Source organism: Bombyx mandarina, chromosome 09 (assembly GCF_030267445.1).
Source record: "Bombyx mandarina strain Sakado chromosome 09, ASM3026744v2".
Lineage (NCBI taxonomy): Eukaryota > Metazoa > Arthropoda > Insecta > Lepidoptera > Bombycidae > Bombyx > Bombyx mandarina.
This window is the reverse complement of record NC_143216.1, coordinates 13,452,276-13,474,112: the sequence shown is the minus strand read 5'-3', so window position 1 is coordinate 13,474,112 and position 21,837 is coordinate 13,452,276. Positions and strand designations below refer to the sequence as shown.

The 21,837-nt window shown below is 37.7% G+C and overlaps 1 protein-coding gene across 1 annotated transcript in view; it reads left to right on the top strand.

The window, feature by feature from the left end:
* Positions 1 to 21,837, top strand: part of LOC114242067 (uncharacterized) — a 173,508-nt gene that overhangs the window by 128,382 nt on the left and 23,289 nt on the right. Inside the window, exon 3 of the mRNA XM_028173073.2 lies at positions 18,240 to 18,361. Coding sequence (XP_028028874.2) covers positions 18,240 to 18,361 — 122 coding nt within the window. The remainder of the gene's footprint in view (positions 1 to 18,239; positions 18,362 to 21,837) is intronic.

Sequence of the window (21,837 nt, the reverse complement as noted above, 5' to 3'; positions counted from 1 at the left end):
GGAACCTGGCTAATAATGATTTCTGAACGTTATTGCCCTAATATAACTAACTATAAGATAGATTAGGTCGTTAGTAGTAGTAGTCGAAACTATGTGACTACACGTAATCCACGTACTCGTGAACAAGAAACTTATCGCCTTCTTAATTCAACTTTTATCCCTTTCCTAACTTACATAATGTTCAATAAGGATTGCTAGATCGATAAATAAGTATCTTCATATAAAGTGATATAATTTTTTTTGTTACCTATTGATTTGGAATTTTATTTAAATTAAAAAACTTTAAGTTTGAGAACTAGCGTCCTCATGAACCTCAGTACTTTTTGGCGGGAACGCGGAGAGTGAAGTTGTGTGATTTGTTTTATTTTGTCTATTTAGTGTTTCTTCAGGTTTAAATGTGTAATAACGGTGGCTTATTAACTGTTTAATATCTGTGAAAGTGCACACATGTGGGAAAATGAAACACAGCCGCTGTACGTAACTTCAAAGTCCACCGAAAAAATCAAAGTAAATGAACACCATTTTACTGAGATTATATTTCATCCCATATCATCTCATTTCATTTCATTTCATTTCATCCCAGTTGATTAATGTCTCAAATTAATCATCTTCATTTCATTTCACTCCATATTATCATTTTTCATAAAAATAAGAATATAAATTAAAATAAGACATGACCTAAAGGTCTTTGTTACCAGGTCATAAAATCCCTTTTAAAAAAAAATTAGATGAACCTCACGGTCGATAAGTGTCTCAGGGCAAAATCTATTCGTTTTTTATATGCTATGTACGTTTGTTTACATGTCAGTTCACCGTAATTACCATTAAAACTCAATTAGATCAAACTTCTGATTACGACCGCTTTCGTTTTCAAAGTGTAAAAATACATTCATACGACGCGTACCTTACTTGTGTAAGAGCTCACTACGCTACGTGATGTTGTATATTACCGTCTCCGTAATGTGTTTAAAGTTAAGTGGGTTCTCAAACTTCGTCTTGCAAATATAAATTACCTGATTTAGCCCAAATCCCCTCGAGTCCAATTTGCCGTCGCGGGTCAACTTAGGAAATTACTTTTTTAGCTTCAGTAACGTATACTATATCTTTAAGCTTGAATTAGTTACGAAAAGGCATTTAGATGCTGCATGCCTATGCTGATGCCTTTATAAACCTATGCTAATGCCTTTATAAACCTATGCTACTAATAAAACTAATATAAGCTGGAATAAGGCTTAAGCGTAACACTTTTTTTTATAGTTTTTATGGGTGGAAGAGCTCACGGCCCATCTGATGTTAAGCAGTCACCAGAGTCCATAGACTTCTACAACGTAAATGCCATCACGCACCTCGAGACCGAAACGCATTACTGCTTTCACGGCAGAAATAGGCAGGGTGGTGGTACCTACCCGCGCGGACTCACAATAGGTCCTACTGCCAGTAACTTCTGCAACTACTGTACTAAAAAGAAGGATATCGCTTCGAAGCTTAAACGAATGTCTAAAAATTTCTTTTTCATGTGTAGTCTACTTTTCCATCTGCCTAGCTCAGTAATACCATCAAACGTTGATGATACATTGTAAATAATTTATTAGAGAATCCTAATTAATGTAAATTCAGAACGTTGTATAGCAAACACCGACTTGATTACAATTAAGATAAATCGTTTTCTACAACGTCATTCGTTACCGTGTGTACCATTATAATAATTAATAATTATTGTCTCAGCTTACACTTGCTAAACAAGATTGATGGTGTTAAATTATTATTTTTTTGTTTTCGCACGGAAAATGTATACTTTCGTTTTTCTAAATAGATAAATTTGAAGTTTATCTTGTACTAGCGGCCCGCTCGGGTCTTTAACAAAAATTTCAACGATATTTGAGGTTGTTTTGTTTTTTTAAATAAAATAATGTGTTCTACAAAGTCGTAGTACATTATTTTATTCTATCATCAATAGTTTTCGCAGGGTAGGCCATGTAAAGACTATCATAGGTATTTTTTTATATCTTGGGTTACATTATTGGAGTTTTAGTAAGGATCCCTAATTTTTTTCAAAAAAGATTATTATAGCCTATGTCACTCGGGAATAGTGTAGCTTCCAAAGAGTGAAAGAATTTTTCAAATTGGTTCAGTAGTTTCGGAGCCTATTCAATACAAACAAACAAACAAATCTTTCCTCTTTATAGTATTAGTATAGTATAGATGTCTTTCCTTGACGTACTACCACGTACTACGGCCAGTGTTCCTTCAAATACTGTCTCCCTATTGTTGCGGCTGTCATGTCAAAAACATACATAGCCGGAGCATTAATAATAAGTAAAACTAAGATTGGGTTACGATTTTAATTTGTAACTACGCAAGTCGGTGCGTTTATTATGTGTTTCATCTATTCATCAAATCGTCTATTTTTCTGCTTCGATGCTATTTTCAACGTCGATTGCAGCCTAAATTCATATTGAAAAGAAAAATTCCAAACTAAAATCTTTTTTTATTTTTTATTTTATTGCCTTTGTAGGCAGACGGGCATACGGCCCACCTGATGGTGAGTGGTTACCGTCGCCCATGGACTTCAGCAATGCCAGGGGCAGAGCCAAGCCGCTGCCTACAAATGTAACTGGGTGGCGAAATAAAACATGGTTAGATCAGAGAATGTTTTTCTTTTAATGTATACCAGCTTTGTCCGCGTTAAATGTTTCCCTGACAGCACGCCCACATAACCGGTCATACTGCGGAGTCGTTCATTGAATATCCGAAGTAAAATATGTACAATTATTCAGTTTTCAAACTACTTTTATGGAACGACTGGTGGTAGGACCTCTTGTGAGTCCGCGCGGGTAGGTACCACCGCCCTGCCTATTTCTGCCGTGAAGCAGTAATGCGTTTCGGTTTGATGGGTGGGGCAGCCGTTGTAACTATACCGAGATCTTAGAACTTATATCTCAAGGTGGGTACCGCATTTACGTTGTAGAAGTCCATGGGCTCCAGTAACCACTTAACACCAGGTGGGCTGTGAGCTCGTCAACCCATCTAAGCAATAAAAAAAAACGACAAAGCTTGTCCGTACACTGTTGATACATCATCATAGATTATTACAATATTATCATTCGGCGTATGTAGGTTGGCAACTAAACCCAATTTAACCGCATTCAGGCTTGAAATTGGAGCTTCGTCGCGGTCGAGAACAAACACATATACGAAAACGTAAAGGTACTTAAATTCAAATTACGCTTCGCAGGTTACATCAAAAAGATTAAACACGACGTAATGCGGTACAGTTGTACGTGTAACAACGCTCTCTGTTTTGATTTTATTCAAATACTAGCGGCACGCTCGCGCTCCGCTCGGGTCTTTAACAAAAAATTAAACGATATTTGACGTTGTTTCATTTTTTTAAATAAAAGAACACTTATTGCGGCATAACTATAATAATGTGTTCTATAAAGTCGTAGTACATTATTTTATTCTATCATCAATAGTTTTCGCAGGGCACGCGATGTAAAGAATATTTTAGGTAATTTTTTTACACCTGGGTTACATTATTGGAGTTTTAAGGTTTTAAGGTAAGGATCCCTAAATTTTATAAAAAAAGGTTATATATAGCCTATGTCACTCGGGAATAGTGTAGCTTCCAAACAGTAAAAAAAATTTTTTAATCGGTTCTGTAGTTTCGGAGCCTATTCAATACAAACAAACAAACAAATCTTTCCTCTTAATAATATTAGTATAGACTAGCTTTTGCCCGCGACTCCGTCCGCGTGGAATAGTTACTTTGGTATAACGCTAAATTTTACCCCCCCCCCCCATCGTTTACGTAGAAAGTGAAAATATTTTTGAATTATAGAATGTTAAGAAGCTATTTAAAAACCCTATTTTGAAACATTATTTATTGGTGCTCCACTTGTATTGACCTTACTGTGATGTTATATAGCCTATAGCCTTCCTTAATAAATGAGCTATCTAACACTGAAAGAATTTTTCAAATCAGACCAGTAGTTCCTGAGATTAGCGCGTTCAAACGAACAAACTCTTCAGCTTATAGATTGTTTTGAATATTTCATTACGAACAATATTCACGGGTAAAGTGTGGGTTAAAAAGCGTTTGTGAATCACTGGGAATGGCAGCAATACAGTCGGAGAGTTATTTAATGTTTTTAAGTACTTTACGATTATTAAGAATATTTTTGTTAATCTCAAGTGTTTGTTCGTCATGTACGTAACAGAAACAGAACAGTAGTAATCTTAAAAAAATACAGAACCGTAAGTACGTTATCTGATCTCTTCTAAACGGCAAGGGTAGGTACCACCACCATCACCCCGCATTCATGTTAGTCATGCTTTTCATACTGAAGGTTGGGGTAGATAATGAATGTAATTGGGTTTAGAGTTCAGGGCCCAAGATGAGTGGCGACATTCACGTTATGTCTATTAGTTTCGGTAACCACTCAACGCCAGATGAGACGCGAGTTCATTCACTCCCCTTTTAAATAAATATGAAAACGAACTGTGTCACATCTCAAGATACTAGATACTAGATTAGCTTGTTCTGTGTGAAATGTAATGTAAAAATCAAGAAATATGTTTTATAGAAAAATTGACGGTAGTTAGCAGAATATTTAATATCGACAATAACACTAGTCGTCCGGTGATCAGGAAATCTTTATAGTGTTCGAAACGTCCGAAAGAATAGAATGACAATAAAAAACGCAAGATTAAACCATAAAAGTCTAAAAGTTAATTATGTCGACTATTATCAAAGCCGGCAATGTGACTTTTGGACAATTATTGGTAAATCAGAAAAACGAATTATTGACTTTGTATTCCATTGGCAGTCACAAAACTCTTCTGAACGACATCTTAGATAAATAACAGGTTAACTATTAACCTTTATTTAATGCAGGTTTTGAACCGTATTCTTTGAAGGAGACGATTATATTCAAATCAATCTGTATTGACATATCAATAACATTTTTTTGTCCAAATACACAGATTGCCACCTTTGATAATAGACGACTCAATTATGTCTACGGCTCGCGAAAAACGAAGAAAACACTGCATAAAAACGAATGCCAATAAAACAACAAAATAAAAAACTCAACCAAATTAATCATCAAGTTCTGTATTGCCTCACCGTCTTTAATGTCCAAAAATTGAGCGTTATGAGATGCCCTTTTTCAAACAAGGCTTGTGGAGAGTATTAAACGGTAGACAGCGGCTTGGTTCTGCCACTTACACTACTAACGTCCATGAGCTACGGTAACCACTGACCATCAGGTGGGCCGTATGCTCGTCTGCCTAAAAGAGCAATAAAAAAAATTGAATTCCATAAAAGATCGTCTGAGACGAGATACACTTTAAAACCTTTAATTGAAGATCTATTAAAAAAACCAACTTTATATATTCACTGGCTTAGTCTATCAATTCAATTCCTAAACAATATATTACTTGAGCTCTTTAAATCTACGAATTTTTCATGTTCGATCATTATCACAATAGCTTTCAAAATCGATTCGAATGGGTATCTGTTTTTTTTCTACCTACCGTCATTTTTGCACTTAGTCATGTAATTTCGTCAGATAGCAATCTAACCAATCTAAATTACAAAGTTTTGGTGATAAGATACCCCTTTAAGATGCCTCTTTAAACAAGAATCTTACTTGTCGTTTGTGACGTCGCATATACTTTCACGACTAGACTCAGCTTGCGGTGTACCGAGGAACTTAATCCACAAAAACTCTAGCTTTCGAATACTAATATTTTTTTATATAAGTTGCAAATGTGGAGCACTTTTTTTAAATATACTTATTACGTGTCGCGTTTTTTTTTTCTGTGATACAACAGCCTTACAAATTTCGTCTATATACATAGTTGTTACTGACAACAACAACTGACATACTGAATATGATTCGTGGCTTTTTTAATACGTTTCTATTGTTGATTACATAAGCCATAAAGCTTTCAACGGTGAATGATTTTGAGCGAACTTTAAGCTATAGATATCGTGGGAGAGGTCTTAAGGTAGGATCTGTTGTATAACATGATCTAATGTATAACATGAAGCGTGTTCACAAATTCTCATTGGTGACAGCCTGCTCGCGATATATGGTTATTTCGGTTGAATAGAACAGAAATATAGATCAGTATCCAAAATCTAAACTCGCAGAATTTATTACACATTCTTTTAAAGAGGAACAGTTTGAAACCTGAGGTACTTTTTCACCGTCGTGCTGTCATTACGACGCGCGTGAGAGAGATAGCGAGATGTTCTCACTATGAGGTATCAGTACTTCCACATTACCATCTTTAAACATTACAATTTCCATGTTGTTGTCACAAAAAGTTTTTGGCTTTGTAAGATGTTACGTGTAACCTCATAATAAAAAAATACTTAAGTTTTAATACGATGTGACTAAGGCTACCCGTTTGGGTAGGGGAATTTGTCACCTACCCACTGATATAAGACTTACTAGACCTCATAGACACAATGAAGATAAGAAATGACGACATTTTTTATTATTAAATTTTACATTAACTATTTTGTAAACCGTACGTGATAAGTTAACAAGTCGCAACGCAGACAGCCCACGTGTTCCACATTCCGAATTGGTACAACGAAATTTAATATAACTGTTATTAGTTCCAATAGAAGTTTATATATTAAAAATATGTTTTATACGTACATATATACAAAATATTACCAGCCATTTTTTATCTGTTTCTGTATTATATTTGTGGCTTTCTATCTTCCACAATGGCAGAAACAGTTTGAATTCAGCTAAACTTGGGATAAATATACTGAAGAGCTTGTTAGCAATGCATGTATGTGATATAAAAAATAAAGATTGCCGAATTCGATGGTCGAGGTGGTGTTTAAGAGAAAAGAGAAAGTGCTGGTAACTCTTGGTTTTTTTTTATCTAAACAATTTACTAAATTTGCTACGGCATACTTTTTTTTTATATTGCCTTTGTAGGCAGACGATCATACGGCCCACCTGATGGTAAGTGGTCAGCAATGCCAGGGGCAGAGCCAAGCCGCTGCCTACCATAAAGTACTCTTCGCAAGCCTCGTTTGAAGAAGGACATGTCATAGCGCTCGGAACACCGTGGGGGGGAGTTCATTCCAAAGCCGGATGGTACGTGGCAAAAATAATCTTTGGAAACGCACTGTCGATGAACGTAGCGGTTCCAGATAATATGGATGAACTCTGCTCCGATGGCGGGAGGTGCGATGATAAAAAGGAGATGAGGGGATCATCTCGAATAATTCTTCAGAGCATTCCCCATGGACCAAGCGGTATAAAACATCCGAACAGCCCGTTTCTGTATGGAGTCAACTGGAAGTAGCTGATATTTGGGAGGTCCGGCCCAGAGGTGAGAGCAGTACTCCACGCGAGGTCGGACCTGCGCTTTATAAAGCGCAAGTCTCTGTCCAGGCGTGAAATACCGCTTCGCTCTGTTGAGGACTCCCAACATTTTAGAGGCCAATTTGGCTTTACTTTCCAAATGACTCCGAAACTGGACATCGCTCGAAATATCGACCCCCAGAATCCCGATACTCGCGGAAAGCTGCAGGTATACTCCTTGAAATTCCGGCGCAATGACAAAGGGGTCCTTCTTCCTGGGTGGATACTGCTACTAAACGTGGGTTATAAGGCCACAAAAGTGTAAATAATTACTCAAAGCACTTCTATTCTATAACTTATCCAAACTCTCCTCCTCTTTGTATCGATAATCCTCAGTGCTGAGGATCGTGGCCTCCTATAATAACTTTCTCCTAGATTATCCTAGACAGAAGTGTTGAGAGGGGAGCGTATCTGGGCCGATTAGCGCATACTTTGCCTGTTACCAGCAGATACTCCAAATTATCACCTCTTTCTGGCAAAGTGTACAAAGAACTCGAAACTCCTCCGCGCGCATATAGTGCTGAGAAGTTTCAAACAAAGTTCCAAACAAGTCTTTATACCATCATAGATCTTTGTACCATCATATAACCATCATAGATACGAAATCCCCCTCTTTGCAAAGCCTATGCTGGCCCACCTGTCCTAATGAAACTGTAAAGGCCTCTGAGCCACCAGTAATTCATAAAAAAAAGATACAAAGTCCGCCTCGTAGTGTCAAGCGATCTCTGGGACCATTGAAATCGCACCCTATATGCCAAATCTTGCTAATCTACAAAAGCGGTCGAATCCGCGCATATCAATTTTCTTTTCCACCACCTAATTTTCCTAAGAACTAGCTAAAAATATACGAATGCCTCAATACTTAATAACGCCAACAAGGCTAATATGAGTGTTACTAATAAATAAAATTATAAACGATGTGATGATTTTACTCTTCTACATATACTCAACTAAACTCAGATCTCTAAATTAAATTTTTTAATTAATTTGAAAGAGACCATCTACTAATTGATAAAAATATTAATAAATGAATAATCGCACATTGCCATCTAGCTTCTAACTAGGATTCCTTATGTTATAAGAATCAGAGACTGATATACATATTTACATTGTTTTAAATAACGCATTATTCTTAACTGGGATTTTTAATTACTCTTACAGACAAACCTACGTCAACAGATACCAATTAATTCTGAATGGATGTTCATGCTATTTGAGTGATGTAAAACCTAAAATAAGTAAGCTCTTAGTTTATAATAAAGTGGTTAATTAAATTGAAATTTTGTTTTTCTAAATACATAAAGTAACGAATAGCTATAAAGCGGAGCGGTTTTACGAAATGAAAAAACAATATGTAGAATGTTTTTAGACTCTCAACCGTGTTGTTATTGTTCCAAAAGTGACATTATTATTTAAATAATTTCTAAGGTAATAGTAGAAATGAATAAATTTACGAAATAACATCGTGTGAAGAGACGACATGCATAAATAATAATAATAATAATATAACTCTTTATTTAACGCCACGTGTACAGAGTAAGCATATAAAACAAATAATAGATGGACATAAATTGGCGGCCTCGTAGCTGAAAGCGATCTCTTCCAGGCAACCTTGCATGAAAAGGAATAAGCAAACTAGCATGGACGGTGCTATATCTTAATAAACTTACATAAAAATATATACATATATACACATGTGAAAAAAAAATACAATGTAATATAGACTTACATACGATTAAATACAAATAAATACTAAAAATATGCAAGTAAATACAAAATAAGTAGCAACTTATCGTAGGAGCCATATTATTGTGCATATTAAATTATGTTATTTGCCTAAAAATGTTTCTACTTAATAGTAATTTCTAATTCTTACGAATAGGTAGAGAACCGAGAACTAAAGCTGAATACACTTACACCACTCTATATCCTAGTCTTCATGCCGAAAAGCTGGACTTCGCTATAAAAAGGACCTCTTGTGAGTCCGCGCGGGTAGGTACCACCGCCCTGCCTATTTCTGCCGTGAAGCAGTAATGCGTTTCGGCTTGAAGGGTGGGGCAGCCGTTGTAACTATACTGAGATCTTAGAACTTATATTTCAAGGTGGGTGGCGCATTTACGTTGTAGATGTACATGGGCTCCAGTAACCACTTAACATCAGGCGGGCTGTGAGCTCGTCCACCCATCTAAGCAATAAAAAAAGTAAAAAAAAAATAGGGACAATAATAATTCGTTCCAGGTAAAAATACGCCCCACCACGTACTCAAGCGACATAGATATTATAGGGGACGAGTGGAATGGGAAGATACGCAATTGAGTTATTCCATTATACGTCAACGCTCTCAGCATTGATCTGTTTTTTATATAAACCGCACTGAAACATCCGACAAAAATATCTGTTGCCTGAAAAAAGCTGTTTTATCCTAGTTCATTTTTCAATCTTCCGTCATTAGTTTACAATGTACTTTAAATGTAATTTACTCTTTATGTAATACTAAAAAATTTTTTATTTTATTTTTATTTGACATGATTACGAAAACAAATCTATATTTAATTAAAACTATCATATTTTTAAAGTAACATAACGAATCCTATTTGAAGTTTTTCGTATAGGTTTCGCCTTAATTACTCTATAGTAAGCGCAGTGTGTTCCGTTTGTGGCAAAGGAAAGAGCTCACATAGAACTTGGCATTTTCATTTCAATTGAAGATCGAAGATACTTCATCGTAAGCAGTTGCCGTCGCCCATGGACATCATTAAATGTCGTGGGTATAAAAAGTTTTCAAGATGAAAATGTCATAGAACTGTGCTAGTGTAACCGTGAGATCGTTGTGTTGATAAGATTATGTACAAAAAAAAAGCGTTCTGGAATTTGAATACGTCCCGTCTTATTTAAAAATTACGTTTAAAACAAAATGAAGATATAAAAAAGTTCGGCTGAACAATAATTCGTCTGAGGTCGGTGGACCGGGAGGCTGCATCGCAAAACACTCCCATTTGCCCGCCGAGGCACGACTCCACTTTGCGCCCTGTTACTAAAAATGAGTAATGGCTTCAGAAAATTGTGTTCCCTAATAACTTCTTACAGAGTTTTCATGTCTGATCTACTCTCCCTGAAAATAAGGAAAGACGGGCGAACTCAGCAATAAAAGTTGCCCGAAATACTAACTGTCACTTTGTTTTGAGTTAAAAGGGCGTTCTTATTAATCAGTGTCGGTTTCGCTCGCGCACGGTGACGACAACGTGGCGTGGCCTAGAGTGGAGTGAAGTGAAGTGAAGTTAAGTTGAGTGAAGTGAAGTTGAGTGGAGTTAGTGGAGTTAAACGTTTTGATATCGTCGCAGTCGGGATTCAACGAAAAGTTTTAGTACATCTGTTAATATTAAATTTATGGTTGAAGCGACCCGAGTGTTAATAATTCTCTGGAACAGCAGTAATGTTTATAATTACACATTCCGGGAACCACGTGTAACCTAAGTTCCGTTTATTATTTCATAGCGTAGTAACATTTGTTGAAAGCAATTATGGTACTACTAGCCACCCTCGTTGGCGCAAACAGGGTAATTTAATTAATGTAATATAATTTAACTTATAGTTTATGATACCAACCGTCGGTCTGACGTCGAACCGAACTTTGGCAATGAATCGCCAGATCGTGTTATGAACAAGTGGATCAATAAAAAAAAACATACCTAAAAGTGTTTGGATGTATTACATTATACGTGGTTTAAGAACTTTCTTCTTTTTATTTATTTTAGTATGGCAATTGGCTTCTTGAAATGCCATTGTTGCCAGTGTCAAGTTTATAAAATCCTAAATTATTAAATACATAATAATATATATTCTGTTATATGTAGTACGAAAAATAAAATAGATAAAGCGAAATGATAAAAATGAAAGAGTAAAATGAGATGAAGTTGATTTATTTAAGACTCTAATCAATTAAAATGAGATAAAATAATAATATGGTAGTTATTTACTACGACATCTGTGGACTTTACCATCCGGCTATGGAATGAGCTCCCCTCCACGGTGTTTCCCGAGCGCTATGACATGTCCTTCTTCAAACGAGGCTTGTGGAGAGTACTTAACGGTAGGCAGCGGTTTCGCTCTGCCCCTGGCATTGCTGAAGTCCATGGGTGGTAACCACTCACCATCAGGTGGGCCATATGCTCGTCTGCCTACAATAAAAAAAAAAACTTTTTGGAGGAGCCAGAGAAATCAAATCCAGCTGCATTGTTTGCATTTTCCTTCATTTTTGCCCTCCCACAAATGCTAAACACAACCATTATTATACACTTAAACCTCAAGAAACACTAAATGAACAATATAAAACAATTCACACAACAGCGCTCCTCGCGTTCGCGCCAAAAAGTCTTTTGAAGAACTTTAGTAATGTATAATTAGAAAGTACTTTTAAATACGGTTTACTCGCGCTTTTACGTGCTTTTCATTTTAGTATTTCCGATGTAATTTACAAGTATCTTGTGCACCGAGGATTTAAGTGTTATTCGTCGACAGTTGAATTTTGTGCTAATTACCGTCTATAAAAAAAATCTGGACTTTTAAATTTCTTTACGTGCCGCAAGAACTATTGATACATTGAAGTTTTTTTTTATTGAGGGATTAGTTTGCGGACGGTTGCCCGCAGGCCTCTCCAGTCTCACCAGGATAGGTGGGCGAGCAAAGGCTCAGCCAGGAGGGGTTGGATTTGCTAACAGATGCCCGTGCGCCTCCAAAGGAAACCTCACAACTCAAGAGCGACTGGTTTGCGAATGAATCTACTACCGGATCGGAATCGCGACCCGCTGAGAAGATCCGGCGAGAAACTCAGCGGGCTGATGTTTAGCTTAGGTTGCACGTCGAACTATTTGCCGAGTTCGACGAGCACGGTTACCGGGCTCCCTAAGTCTGCTCCTAGTGTTGCAGCTGAAGGCGTCTATTGCAAGGGTTATTGGATATGATGAATCCGTAAGGACGTGTCTAGGGCGTCGACGGTGACTGGCTCCGACGTGATTAGGATTCAGGGAGTAGTTAGCGTAGACAACGATAAGACGATTATCATGACGCATAGCCTTATCGAAGTACCGTTCCGACGCTGACTTCATGTATTTCCGGATTGATTCGAGGCCCAGGTCGTCGTGTAGGTCGACGTTCCTCACGAACCACGGAGCCCCGACGGCTAACCTGCAAAAGCGGGATTGTAGGGATTGAAGGGTGTCTATGTGGGTGCGGGCCGCGTGAGCAAACACCACACTCGCGTAAGTCATGATGGGCCTTATGCAAGTTTTGTAAAGTGTCACCTTGTTCCGAAGGGACATTTTACTCCGCTTACAGATCATGGGGTAGAGTCTACCGAGAATAAACGCGGCACGGTCACGGACTGGTTTTATATGCGGGCGGAATGTGGTGGATGCATCCCGGGTGACTCCCGGTACTTGACCTTCCTGGCCCAGGGAATAAGTTGGCCGAAGAGGGTGATCGGGGGTGTACATTGAAATCTGGCTGTTTTTTACATATCGAGGGGTGAAGAAAGACTATCTGGTTTAATCGCAATTTTTGCAAATTTATAGGAGAGCCATTTCTAGATTAAAAATTTGGAAAAAATCATCTTCTTCCGTTACTTGAATTAGATAAACTTCATTGAAGTTCAATAAAAAAAATGGAACTGTTGATGCTAATACCAAATAAAACGCACCTTTAATTACAAAGATAAATGTCGCGTGTTAGGCAAAATGACGCTTAAACCAAATAGTCATTCACCTCACGATATTTATTTCAATATTTTGTGCCTATAAACAAAGTAATCTGTACATATACGTGGTATATCAACTCCGCAGTATTTACCAAACTTAATTATCCAATATATTAGTTGTGTCATAGACAAGCAGCCGCCTTCAACTCAATAAAGGCATCCCATTAATTTCATTACGTGCAACACATAACAGACTCTATAAACATAATTCTACCGTTTATTAATATTTTGATTAGGTTAAACTGGTTTGTAGATATGCCACCGGTAAAGCTGTTACTTACACAAGATGCGAACTGTGAGCATCCGTAAACACACTTCAAGCTTGATACATTTTAATACAGATCATTAGAAAATTACATTAGTTTGGTAAATTTGAAATGTTCTTACTTGCTTCATAACCGTTAATAATGATACAACAGTGGAAAAAAAGAAATGCTATTTGTCTTTTATACAAGTATGAGTCGCGTCCAAAAATAATTCGGTAACTATTCTTGGTAAATGGGGCTTGTATTACACTAGTAAGTTAGTTAATTAGTTAGCTATTTTTCAGAAATGTTTAAAAATACCTTATGAATCGATTGGCTATTATTCCGGTCGTGCCTGTTTTGATTTTGGAATAATCGCCGCATACGTATTCCGCAAACGACTGACTTTAATTTAGTGATGGTAGTATTTGCTTCATTTTTCTATATCTTTGACTCCAATATTGTAATAAACAGGTGTAGTTAGGTCTATTAAGTATGCTTTGTTGGTTATGTTATCAATGTATATTAAATCTGGTCTATTGCTTGTGACGGTAAAATTTGTTTAGGCGGGCATTTCCCATACTATTTTACTTGCAACTGATTTATCATGACGCTAGTACACAACTGAACGAAATAACTGTGTACTAATCGTTACCAATAGCTCGAAATATTCATTAGTAGACATGTCGTTAGTTACTGGTGGTAGGACCTCTTATGAGTCCGCACGGGTGGGTACCACCACCCTGCCTATTTCTGCCGTGAAGCAGTAATGCGTTTCGGTTTGAAGGGCGGGGCAGCCGTTGTAACTATACTGAGACCTTAGTACTTACATCTCAAGGTGGGTAACGCAGTTGTATGTCTAGGGGCTCCAGTAACCACTTAACACCAGGTGGGCTGGTAGCTCGTCCACACATCTAAGCAATAAAAATAAAAATAAATGTAAATTCGATAAAATTTCTTACTTTTCATGTTGTTATTGCTTACCTGTTACCAATTACAAACTGCTAGCTAATTCATATAAAGTTCGCTGTGATTATCGCTAGGAGTGTGATATACGCCCATTCATTGAAAAGACCCGCGCGTCAACTATAATAAGACGAGGGTACTGTTAAAAAACAACTTCGAAGCGCCAACGAATACTGTACAAAGATCCAACTCGATCTGAAAATTCTCGTGAGTTTCCTTGACCCGCTTGACGCTGAGTTTCGGGACATCTTCAATATAGATTTTTGTCTACGTTTAAAAAAAACTTCTTCACTCTTCATAATGTGTAATACGTAGTACACAGTAAGTCCATAGACACAGTCTACTGACTTTCTCGCCGGATCTTTTCAGTGGGTCGCGATTCTGATCCGATAGTAGATTCTGCGAAGCACTGCTCTTGTTAGGGCTAGTGTTAGCAAATTATCTCAGGTTGAGCCCGTGAGCTCACCTATCCGGCTGGGCATAGCTGGAATTGCCCCTTAGGCTACCAATGAATAGGTAGGGATCAAAAACATAGTAAACGAAATAATGAAGATAATTGTTCAATAATTATAAGAGTTCGTACCTCTTAACTTTGAATTTAAAAGTAGCCAATTATCGAGAGTCAGAAATTCATAGAGAAGATAATATCATAATAATCTCTGGAATCTTTCTGAAAATTCAATTATTTTTCAAATGTTTTTCAGCGTCCCTTTAAAATTTACATTTTTAATGTTCAAAATTGCTTTAAAATCAGTAGCTTAGAATTGGTAGCGGTAACTAGACAGAGAGTCACGTCAATTATGAGTTTCTTTGTAAGATATGTATGAATAAAACTAGGTGTGGATCTAGGAACCGCGAGGGATCCGAACAGTTAATGTAAAGATGATATGATAAGCTTATACCAACTTTTCTTTTAGCGTGATAAGACAATGTTAAGTGAGAACTTTAAACACTATAGGTTATATTAAAATCGGTTCAATAGTTTGATACCCACGGCAGGTTATTTATTCTATTACTCTTAATAGAAATGCTTAATGTCCAGATGGCGTTAAGTTAAAACCGAGTCCTATAGATATGTGAACGCCGTCTCCCACTTTGATACTTGAGGTCGAATCATCAGTTGCACGTCTGTACCGCCATTTACAATGAAACGCGTGATTACTTTGCAATTAAAAGAAGCATGGATCACTTGGGCCCTTATTACTTCATGACAGCAATTGGGTGTATCCTGTCAGCCTGGTATAGCAATTGAGACTCTTTGATGACTATGCCTTCGGTAGCCGCTTAACACTAAGCGGGATGTGAGCTAATAGATCTACGCAAAAATAATGATAGAAATTTAGAAATGAACTTGTTTATTGAGACTCAAAAATCGTATATCAAAATAGATAGTGTCACGACAAATGAGAAGATCGTTCCTTCGTCCCGAACACAATAAGCGAGTTAGTATAACGAAGTTGGATCAGACAAACAGGAGCGACATCAGACTGTCTGACGTCATTAGAAATAATCTCGTTAGTACCACTCGAATACAATCTGAGCATATCTCGAAAACGTTATTGAGTTACAGCCGGTCCGTGTCACGAACAAACTTTCGTCTATATTTGTATTGTATTACATCGGTTATCTGAACGTTTTGTTTTATTTATTTATTTCAAGCACGTCTGTAGTGTACCTATAATGTATTTGGTTAAATCTCTATATATAAAAATGAATTGCTGTTCGTTAGTCTCGCTAAAACTCGAAAACGGCTGGACCGATTTGGCTAATTTTGGTCTTGAATTATTTGTGGAAGTCCAGAGAAGGTTTAAAAGGTATAAAAACATGAAAATGCTCGGAATTAAATAAAAATAACAATTTTGTTTTTCCTTTGGTGTGTCCCCCGTCGGACGGATTCCTTTTGTTTGTTTTAAGTTAATTTTATACAAAAGCTTAGGCCTTTTATTTCTCGATTGAGGCACTACGAAGTCTGCCGGGTCAGCTAGTTCATAAGTCTCATGCACCAAATTAACAATGTGCTCTCGTAATTTAAACTAAATGCCCTTACAATTTACTCACTATTAGCAGGGTCATTATTAATCTCTGTGTATAGCCAAACCGCTCTTCACCGTAGTGTCCCGCTCAGTACCCTATCCATAGCATTCTCCTCGTGTGAACTCTGCTATGTTTTCAACAAAGCGTTGCTGTACAAACTGCAGTACAACACGTTTTGGTTGCTCTCACTAAGTGAACCACAGTGGGTAACTAAAGCATAGCATAGCGCAGCGTGGCTGTTGTTGAGCATAAATCTTAGCTAGGCTTTCCGACCTACCTATTTACTAGTAGGCTCGAGGGGATATTCTGGTTTCACTGAACTGAAACAGTAGCTCACGGTGAGACACTCCGCTATTTATTATCTGCCCAGCAAAACCAGTGCTTCGCCGAAATACCACCGGATCGGAATCGCGAGCCACTAAGAAGATCAGGTGGTGAGAAACTCAGTGGTCTTCGCCTTTGGGATATGCTAGTAACTGAAAAGTTTGAACAATCCGTTGTTAAATTTTAAATTAAAACTCTTAAATAATTATGAAGCAAGTAAATTGTTATAACAATTTTACATACATTTAGAGTTATTAGAAACATATATTAAGTGTATAATCTATGATTAGAAACGTCAAAAAAAACCTATTAGACTTGACAGTACTGCAATTCAATCATGCGCACTAAAATTAAAATAGATTGAATGAAATGAACGGGTCACGAATATGGCATCAAAGTTGGGCTATTTCTCAAAACGAGTTCACATTATAACCCTAAAACACGTTAAGTATAATTATGATGTAGTAGGATGTAGTAACTTGAAGCTGTAGGTATTAAAATGTGGAACAGTCTCCTAATGGCCAATAAATCTGTGTGTAATCATGATGTATAGGGAATTCGTGCCTTTTATATTTTGGGGAAGTCGGGTTTTTCGTCTGAGTTTATTCGTGTTTCGTTCGAGGTTTAACTAAATGGTTGATGTCATTAATTTCCCCGTCAACTTCTGATTGTTATATGTATGACCGAAATTCAGAGCATTTATTAAGAATCTAATTTTTATTAAATCGTATAGTGGGTGTATGATTAAATACGTTTGTATATATTGGTAAGATATTAGCAACTGTGAGCAATGGTAAGCATAAGGCTCTATGTTCAGAGATAATGTTCTCACTTCTCTCAAACCTCCACAACCATGTTGTCATCCATCAACCTGGATGGTTACACCACACAGCCACAAAGTTTAAAGTAAATATTTTTACTAAAATGCATTTATCATTGATGTAATTTTTTTTCACTAAATATCTGAGTTCGAGTACCTACTAAATTTAGAATTTGATTCTTGTATAATAATAACGATATTCTCTAAGGTTTTCCCGTGACGCAGAAGTGAACAAGATTATTTTACCATTTGCTCGCGTTTAGTCGTCCGTGTCTACGAAAAGTATCCGAAACCTTCGTCAAACCGGAAAAGTAGTTTGAATAAAGTTATTTCTACTTATAAATTATTGATTATTTTTTAAATTATTTCGAGTGCTCCTTTGCTAATAAAAATGAAACTGATAAAGTTTGAGTGGCAAATTAAAAGTAATGTAAAGTTTCTTAAAAGCATTTTTTTGTATACTTTGTCTAATTTCTTTGTCGTTAGTTATCGCTAATTTCACAGGTATTGAATGAAATAAGACTGAAATGTAATCCAAAAATTTTTTTTATCATTTTTTGCTGGTTAATTTTTCTAGTAATTCTATATATCCGAGAATACTTGCATGACAGATGTGAAGTAATTTTTATTTATCTCAAGCGCGCCCTGATTGCGATGTGTTGCCACAATTACTTATTTTTACTATTTTTTTATTTCAGAGAGTTTAAATTGGTGCTGAGGCCAGATCCGTCATCAGTATTCGCCGACGGTGTCCAGTTTCATAGCTCCTCAGGCGAGGTGGATTACAACACGGCGCTGGTCTATTCGGGAAAACTCGAAGGTAAATTATTAAAACGGGGGAACTTCAGATGCCTCATATTCTAAGTGTACGCAAGTTAACCCAAAATTTTATTCATTACAATTTTGAAAACCATAAAAAATTTAAATTTCACGGCTTGGTTCGTTCAGCTGTTTTAGAATTTGTTGTGCGTAACAGCAGGGACAAAAGTTACATTCGCTATTTATAGGTTTCGTTAGGTATAGTCTCCCGGCAGGAATTGGAAGAAGAGGAGGACCCCGGTCTTCCTCTTCTCCCTCTTCTTTTCTGGAGGTGCCGGAGTCCTACATAACCCGGTCTGAAAAAAATGAAAAATCCCCGTCGACCGGGTATCCGTAAATGGATTCCTCAGCGTGAAAAAAAAAAGGTATAGTATTTTAGTTAGAAGTAAATCATGTCATCCATTAAAGAACAAAAGAATTTATTAACTTCGTTTTTAGTGAGAAGCAGCTTAGTTCAAAATGAAACTAATTTTTTTAGCTGTGTTTGGCAGACATTTAGTTTCAGAGAAATTCTAAACCATTTTTTTTTTGGTTATGTTAGTTAGACAAACGTTTAGTTCGCATTACCTGTTCGTAATGAAGTTACACCATTTCTTTCCGAAGAAACTCGGGGCAAAAAAAAAACAAATCACACCACAAACTGAGGCATAAGTCTAAAGTCAACTATAAAGTAATACAATAACAAGTTTTCGTCGCCGGTAACGTAAAATGTCAAAACCGAATCGTTAATAATGTAGAGTTAAACAAGTAATTCTTTTTTCTTCTATTGCTTAGAAGGGTGGACGAGCTTACAGTCCACCTAGTGTTAAGTGGTTACTGGAGCCCATAGACATCTATGACGTAAATGCGCCATCCACCTTGAGATATAAGTTCTAAGGTCTCAAGTATAGTTACACGACCGCCCCACCCTTCAAACCGAAACGCATTACTGTTTCACGGCAGAAATAAGCAGGGTGGTGGTACCTACCCGCGCGGACTCATAAGAGGTCCTACCACTAGTAAAATGTAATATGGTCAGGACGGGTTACAAATTACAATAGCAACTCGAAATGTGAACGATGACTTTTTACAATGAGTAAAACATTTTTTCTGTATCGGCATAACCGTGTTTCGTTAAATCGGTTATCAATGGAGAATTATTTTCAGTCAATAAAACCAAAATAAAGCGCTGTCTGTAGAGCAGTTACGTAAGTTTTAATGTGGTCAAAATCAAATGAATTAAATAGCCTTCGTTTATTTGTTATCGGTCAATCTCTATTATGTACGCCGTAATTATGTTTCACGAATTATTTTACAAAGACGGAAACGGAATAATTACCGTGCTAAAGACTAAGATCGGACGATAACGACCAAACAAATATCACATAATGTACTCACAGCATCTGATGAATTCGGTGATGCAATTCTGCTTCTTTGGAATCTAGCTAAAAGCGAAATCAGGGCTAGTGCGTTTCCGTTTTTGGTTTTATGTATTTGATGATTTTATTTGAGGATTTCTTTACGTCATTGTTTTGAAACAATAACGCTTTTGTATAATATCTGAAATTTAAAAGTTTATTTTAGTAAGTAGCAAACTTTAAACAACTTTAAACTTTAAACAAACAAATCTTTAGTATAGTATTTTATGTAGGTGGTAGGGTTCTCTCTATCGGACACTAGATTATCGGTGTTGTTCTTTAAATATATAGTCATATATACGGTAAAACGAAAAAAATAATTTTATGATAATATAATTATATTTTATAATTTTACTGACGGTAGGACCTCTTGTGAGTCCGCGCGGGTAGGTACCACCACCTTGCCTATTTCTGCCGTGAAGCAGTAATGCGTTTCGGTTTGAAGGGTGGGGCAGCCGTTGTAACTATACTTGAGACCTTAGAACTTATATCTCAAGGTGGGTGGCGCGTTTACGTCGTAGATGTCTATGGGCTCCAGTAACCACTTAACACCAGGTGGGCTGCGAGCTCGTCCACCCATCACAGAAATAAATAAATAAATATGAGATCGAAGTGATGATGATTCATCCGACCGATTTCGGCCATGGCGACCACTTTGACTCCTATCCGTCGATTTGGCGCTCGTGTGCTCGAAGATGGCTTATATAGCCTATCTTTGCGGCAAAACTCCTTGCGCATTGAGGGCACATAAGCACGCCGTTCTCATAATTATAGGTTATGGCAGCAGGTAGGCGGGCCTTCAACTGGTCGCGTTTGTAATCAAGGTCAGCTTTACGCTGATCCTCGAACTCGCGTACTTTGCTGTTCACCATCCTGCGCCATTCTAGCCGCTGTGCTGCCAAGCGCTCCCATTGAGAGGGCTCTATATCACATCTCTTCATGTGTCGTTTCACGACATCCTTGTACCGCAGGAGTTGTCCGCCATGCTTTCGCTTGCCATCCTGCAATTCAGAGAAGAAGATGCGCTTCGCCACTCTTTCCTCCGTCATGCGTGATACATGACCGCACCATCGAAGCTGCCGACGCATTAAATAGGTCTCAATGCCACCAACATTGGCACGTCGCAAGACTTCGGTATTTGGCACTCTATCAGACCATCTGATTTTCATGATGGCACGAAGGCATTTAAGGTGGAAGCGATCCAGAGTGCGAATGTGGCGGCGGTACACACACCACGACTCGGAGGAGTATAGGAGGCTTGGCAGCACAATTGCCATGTAAACTGAGATTTTAGTGGCCAACTTAAGTTCGTGTGAGCAGAAGACCTTGGAATATAGCTTTCCAAATGCTGCAGCAGCGGCACCGACCCTGCTATTGATCTCATCATCAAGGTCACACTTGGATGTTAAAGTGTTCCCCAGATAGCAAAATTTATCCACCTGCTTCAATACATCCTCACCAAGCTTTATGGTTAGTGTCTCGTGACCGTGACTGTCCAGGGACATCACCTCCGTCTTATTGACACTAATCTTCAGGCCGAATTTACGGCAGGCTTGGTGAAAAACGGACATCAGCTGTTGCAGGCCGTCTGAGGATTCTGCTAAGAAGCACAAGTCATCAGCATAAATGATCTCAGTGATCAATGCATACGACACTTTGGTGCGAGCCTTAAGTCTAGCCAAATTGAAAAGACTGCCGTCCGTACGGAAGCGGATGCGGACTCCTTGGGAAACAGTTTGTAGAACCTCTCTAACTACGACCGCAAAGTACAAGGCGAACAGAGTAGGCGCTAAGACGCATCCTTGCTTCACCCCACAGGTAACGGGGAAGAAGCCCGTCTGTTCACCATCTACAGTGACGCAGCATTGCATGTCGTCATGCAGGAGTCTAAGAAGCGCCACAAACTTTTCTGTGCATCCGAGCTTCCGTAACACCAACCATAAGGCTTCGCGAGGCACGCTGTCAAAAGCCTTCTCCAGGTCAACAAAACAGAGGTACAGCTGACGACCCTGTTCTCTGCTCTTTTCTTGTAGTTGACGCACAGAGAAGATCGCTTCGCATGTGCCTCGATCCGGTCGAA